Source organism: Marmota flaviventris, chromosome 5 (assembly GCF_047511675.1).
Source record: "Marmota flaviventris isolate mMarFla1 chromosome 5, mMarFla1.hap1, whole genome shotgun sequence".
Classification (NCBI taxonomy): domain Eukaryota; kingdom Metazoa; phylum Chordata; class Mammalia; order Rodentia; family Sciuridae; genus Marmota; species Marmota flaviventris.
The window spans coordinates 40,345,865-40,351,864 of record NC_092502.1 but is presented as its reverse complement, the minus strand read 5'-3'; the positions used below and the strand labels follow the sequence as shown (position 1 = coordinate 40,351,864).

General features: G+C 53.9%; 1 protein-coding gene across 1 annotated transcript in view; it reads right to left on the bottom strand.

Annotated features, from left to right (window-relative positions):
* Nucleotides 1-2,768: 2,768 nt before the first annotated feature.
* Nucleotides 2,769-6,000, bottom strand: part of Catsper3 (cation channel sperm associated 3) — a 28,580-nt gene continuing 25,348 nt past the window's right edge. The window contains exons 5-8 of the mRNA XM_071611835.1: nucleotides 5,609-5,749; nucleotides 5,150-5,269; nucleotides 4,189-4,343; nucleotides 2,769-2,871 (exon numbers count right to left, since the gene is read on the bottom strand). Coding sequence (XP_071467936.1) covers nucleotides 2,769-2,871; nucleotides 4,189-4,343; nucleotides 5,150-5,269; nucleotides 5,609-5,749 — 519 coding nt within the window. The remainder of the gene's footprint in view (nucleotides 2,872-4,188; nucleotides 4,344-5,149; nucleotides 5,270-5,608; nucleotides 5,750-6,000) is intronic.

Sequence of the window (6,000 nt, the reverse complement as noted above, 5' to 3'; positions counted from 1 at the left end):
CACACACACACACAACCTGCCCACTCTCCAAACACCTCCAGTCTTTGATTCCAGATCATTCCCTCAAGAGCTGAGAAAAGGCCTGGGCAACATCAAGAGCTTAAACCCAGACCTTTGCACCTCTCCAAACCCCAACTGGCAGTCTGGAGATGAGCTGGGGACAGCTTGCTGGATTCCAGGGCTGGGAGCTGAAGAAGAGGGCCCTGCTTCCCATAGCCAGGCCAGGGCGAGCACAGCACTTCTGCCCAAAGCAAATCAATCAAAGGCCTTGGCCAAGCTTGTTTGAGTTGGTGAGAGCCCAAGTGGGAATTCCAATCTGCCAGTGTTTGCTCTGCAGGCCAATAGAGCCAAACAGAAATGCAGCTTTGGGACTTTGTGCCAAATATCCATCAGTTTGTCCTGCCAGCCCTGTGCACGTCACCCACTCCCAGCTCTCTGCTCTCTGAAAGTCTTCTTTCTGTGCCCTTACAGGTGGCTTGCCCTTTTCTGACCCACAAGCCAGTGGCCCATTCCCAGGGCCACCTTTCTAGACCAGGTCTCCCGATCGGACAGGCAGCCTGCCCATTCTGAACCAGCTCCATCTGGAAATCCACTCACACCCCCTCTGTGGGTCTCTGACCTCCACTCTGCTTTCTGCTCCATCTTTTCCTCTCTGACACTTTACTGTTGTTCCCTCAGCCAACAGCTGCTGTCCCCAGCAGAGTTGGAGGGAGCAGAAGCAGAGGGTAGATGCCAGGAAGCCCCAGTCATGGGTGGGCAACACCACCTTAGCTCACATTTTCACGTCTGTTTTATTATTTGATCCCTGTAGCTGGTCAGTTTTATCTTCCCGTTTCTCAGAGGAAATATCTGAGGCTTCGAAAGACCAGACCTCTTGCCCAAGTCAGCCGATTAAAGAAGCCAGGTCTCCTGACTCTAGAACCATGGTACTTTCTACCTTACCCCCTCTGAGGCAATTTTTTAAATCTCTTATTCACTCCCAGATGCCTAGGGCAATTCCCAAGGATCCTGATGAGAGTGAGTGCTGCAGATATTGTATTGTTCCCTGAGCAGTGCTGCCAAACCCAATGTGAGCAAGTGACAATATCTGCCTGCCTACCTTTTGATGGTGCTCTTTCCAGAGCACCCTTGGAAGTTCTTAACCTTGGAGTCATCCCCAAATGGTGGAATCCCAAGCCTCTCCCCCACCTACCTCAGGCCCACCTCTCAGGTACTATCACAAAGTCATCCCACCAAGGCAGCAGCCCCTGCCTGAGACGCAACGTGGCCACCCCCAGCAGCAATTCCTCTGGGCAATTTTCACTGTGACCCTGAGAGTGTGAACATTTGCAAATGGAAATGAACTGGGTATTTTAGAAGGCAGGTGCTCTCTGCATTGGAACAATTCTTGTCACCTCCTCAGGAAAATCAGCATGCAACCAAGAGCGTCAAAGAGGGCCAGGGCTGGCTGGGGGTGGTGGTGCATGTCTCTAATTGAAGCAGCTTAGGAGAATCATAAGTTCAAGGCCATCGTTGGCACCTTAACAAGACCCTGTCTCAAAATTAAAAATATAAAAAGGGCTGGGGATGTGGATTAACGGTAAAGAATCTTAGGTTCAATCCCAAAACCAAAAAAAAAAAGGGGGGGGGGGGGGCAGGGTGGGACTACAGATTCCTTGTCACTGAATCTCAGTACCCAGCACAGCTCAGCAAACAGTAGTTGATCAACCACAAGGACAAGATCCTTCTACCTGCCTTTGTCCTGTGGACTCAGGGTGCCATCCCCCAGGCCAGGAACCCACAGGCCCCACCGTAGGACCCTGTTGTCCAGCCACACTCTTTCCACCCCAGGAATTTTCTAGTGACCTGACTTCCCAGTGTGTGTCTGGGACCTTTTTGTACCCAACTGTAGGTGCCAATCTCTCACCCCCAACTCTACCCCAAGCCTGCCTCCCCACTCTGTCCCAGGTGACATGGCCAAGGTGACAGGCTTCAGGAAAACTCTCTCACAATGGAAGCAGAGTAGGCACCACCGGGGCTCTGTGATGGCCCATTTGGAGCAGGGGGTGCCAACTTTTCTGTCCCTCTAGGGCCCACAGATGGCTCTGTCACATCTGGGCCAGAGTGGTACAAAGACCTTGGCAGTTCTGGCGTTCATATGGCCAGGAATGATGCAGTAAAGAGTCCTAACTAACCACAGCAGGAAAGTAGTCCAAAGTACTGCTACTGCCATTGCTCTGGGCCATGGTATGTGGTGCTCTGCCCTTGCCAGTGGGCTGCTCCCCATGCTGAGCTCCCTGGCTGCTTCCCATGCCCACACAGCAGAACCGAGCCACTGACTGTGGTGCCCCTTGCAAGGAGCCAAAGGGCAAATCAGAGCAGACTTCCAAAGGCAGGTCTCCACAATAGTGGGTCCACAGAGTGGCAGCCATGCCAGGCAAGGGGTCCCACATAGATCAGCCCTCAGAGGATCCAACATCAGCAGGGCCACATGCTTTATGGGGCTGCTGGGGACCCTCCTTAGTCTGCTCCCTCCAGGAGCCCAGGGGATCCTTGCTGCTGGGTCTAGGGAGACTAGAGCCACTGTGGGCCTAGATGTGGCCTCTAGCCGGGGTGAGTCTTCCTCTCCGTAGATACGCTGTGTCATGGAGGCCTGGGGAATCAGACTTCAGGAGCACCTCTCCAGCCCAACCCACAAAGGCAGGGAAACATCAGAGCAGTTGGAGTCCAGCTCCGAAAGCCATGTTTAATGAGGTCCCTCCCGGTTGGCAAGACCCCCAGGGCACCAGCTACTTCTCCTCCAGCCGTTGCAAGGACTGGGACTTCTCCTTGGGCAAGTCCTCGAGCATCAGGCACAGCACGTTGACGATCTCGTAGTACAGCTCCTGAAGTCTAAAAGATACCACGGGAGGGGAGGGGACCTGAGGACAGGGTGGGCTCCCTGCCGCCCAGACCCCACCCACCAATGCTGGCTCGGGTGCATTCACCACTTCTGGCAGATCAGTGGGGTCAGTGAAGAGCAAGGACTTCAGAGAGCCACATCAGGTGGTTGGCATCCTAGGTCCACTACTCTGCCTCTGGTCCCCTGGAGTGATTGATTTCACTCACACGTCGAGCGTGAAGAGCAGGAACTGTACTGTGGTGTCCAGACAGTGCCTGAACCACTTTTGAGCCCCAAGTGAACATTCCCTGGTCCCTCATTTTAAGTTTGTCCAGTCTCAGAAGCCCTCTAGAGGATTTTCAATGAGAAACCAAGCTAATTATGTCTATCCTTACTCAAGATCCCACTGTGGCTCCCCAGTGCCCAAAGCCAGGATTTTATATCCTTCCTGCTCAGCTATGGCCAGTCATAACTCCAGCTAGCTTACAAGCCCTGGGCCAGTCCTAGCTCAGAGCTTCACGTACATTTTTTTAAATATTATTTTAGTGGTAGATGGACACAATACCTTTATTTATTTTTATGTGGTGCTGAGGATTGAACCCAGTGCCTCACGTGTGCAAGGTGCACGCTCTACCACTGAGCCACAACCCCAGACCTCACACATACATTTTTATTATTTAATCAGACTAGTGGCTCCTTGTGGGACAGGTGGGAAAGGGACAGAGACCTGCCCAAGGTCACACAGGCAGGTAGTGGCAGAACCAGGCCAAAAGCCTCCTCACTTCCTGACTTGCCACCCAGTATGCTTTCTCTACCCCCTGAAAAGGGGTTCACAAGGAGGCCCTGGAGAGATGAAGGAGCCAGAATCTCTATATAAATCAAAAAGGATTAAGGAGGCTGGGCGCGGTGGTGCACGCCTATAATCCCAGTAGCTCGGGAGGCTGAGGCAGGAGGATCACGAGTTCAAAGCCAGCCTCAGCAAAGTCGAGGTGCTGAGCAACTAACTCAGTGAGACCCTGACTCTAAATAAAATACAAAATAGGGCTGGGATGTGGCTCAGTGGTCTAGTGCCCCTGAGTTCAATCCCCCAGTACCAAAAAAAAAAAAAAAAAGAGGATTGGGGAGGGACAGCAGAGTTCCCCAGCCACAGGCCTGTCCACTTGCAGCCCAGACTACATATTCATGGACTCTTGCACTCTCATGAAGGCTCTAACCCACCGGCTTGCCCTACACATGGGTCATGAATGCTCCACCCTCCCATGGCCCTCGACACAGCCCCCACTCTGAGGAAGCCCTGGGCACCAGGAAAGGCTGGGGCTGGGACTGACTTGTTGACAGTATTGTCCTGGTTGTCCAGAGTGGATAAGTAGACATCAATGAAGGGTAGGCTAGTGCCAAAATCATCCAAGACCATGGGGTCAGTGTGCCTCAGAGTCTTCTTGAAGTCCTCCACCAACTCACTGAAACTCTTGCCAACATTGCTCTAGAGAAGGAAGCAAAATGAGTGAGTAATGACAGAAAAGTGGCAGTCACGCTGCAAGGAGATCTGGGAACCCTCCATGATGGGTCCCTGGCAGAGGCCTGTTCCCAGCCCCAGGATGAGCCTGAACCTTCATGGGTGAGGTAACCTCATGAGCCACCATCACCAATGTGGGGCAGGTGGCACACAAAGGAACCCGTGAGAGTCTCAGAGTGGCTAAGTGTGGTCTCCAGTCCTGGACAAACCCCAGACACAGCCTAGACAGGCAGATGTCGTCTCCACCTCAGAGAAAAGGCTGAGGAGGGTCATACCAAAGATGAAGGGACCCAGCAGGGCTCCCAAAGCTTAGGCAGAAAAAAGAAGCAGCACCAGCCCTCACAGGTTTATCGTGCTTGACCCACAACCTCCAGCCTGCTGTGTTAATTCCTCCTCTGGCTTTCAAAGTGTGGGGAAACAGAGATGGAGTGACACCCTGTCAGAGCCTCTTCATCCTCATCCATCCTGTGACCTGGGACTGGGCTGCCTAGCACCCAGTAAGCACAGGCTGAATGACCCAAAAGGCCCCACAGGGCAGTTCTGCCACAAAGGAGACGCCAACATTACAGCCCTGGACTCTCCAAGGGGGTCAGAGAAACAAAGAAACCGAGGAAGGAAAGCTTGGCGATGGGAGATACGGTTCTCCTGCCTCACCTAAGGCCACAAAGCCTGAGGCCACCTGCCCTCTCCACATCAGGGCCCTCTTCCCAGCCAGTACTTCAGCCCTGACTGTCCCTCTCTCTGTCTGTTGCCCCGCCTGGGGCACTGCCTACCTGTGTCTTCATCAGCCTGTCCACTTCCTCCTCCTGCCGTTTCAGAATCACCTGCTTCTCCTCCATCAGGGTGACTTGCCTCTCCAGCATCAGTTCCCGCTCAAACTTTTTGATGGAGTCCTAGTGAGTCAAAGGGTAGAGGTAAGGAGCACCCTCTCGCTCCACACTGCCCGCGACCTGGTCTCGCCCCTTGCCTCTCCTCGCCTGTGGCTCAGGCCCTCAGCACAAAGATCCACCCCAACAGAGCCAGCCCCCAACACAAGCTGCCAACCCTCCTGTTGGCCAGGCAAATTCACAAGCTCAGGGCCAAGAGTTGGTGAGGCCCAGGAAAGGCCCACCAGGCTACCTTCACTCTGTTTCAGAGGGAGACACCGTTCTGCATTCTCCCCAGAGGCCCGGCCCACACCTCTGCCTGTCGCACCTGGCATTCCCATCCCCCACCCCCAAGCACAGCCTCACCTCCGTGTGCATGATCATCACCCCCACGAACATGTTGAGAAAGATGAAGGAGGCGAGCAAAATGAAGGCAATGGTGAACACCCGGCTCAGAGTAAAATTCCGCATGTCCAACTGTTCCTGTAGGTTTGTCCAGCCATCCACCTGTCCAGCAGGACAGGGATTGCTGAGTACCGGGGCCCAGCAGAGCAGGCTCCCATCTTACCTGTACCAGGGAAGCCCCCGACTCACTGAAGAGGAAACTGCCTCTGCCCCACATCAGCCTTTTAGCCCCTCTACATGGTGGCCTGGAAACGCAGGGCACCTCTAGATGGAGACCAGCATGCCCTGGGGTCTGTCCCCTCAAAGTCCTTGGGAGGACATTGCCTCTTGCTAGTCCCACCTTTGAAAAGACT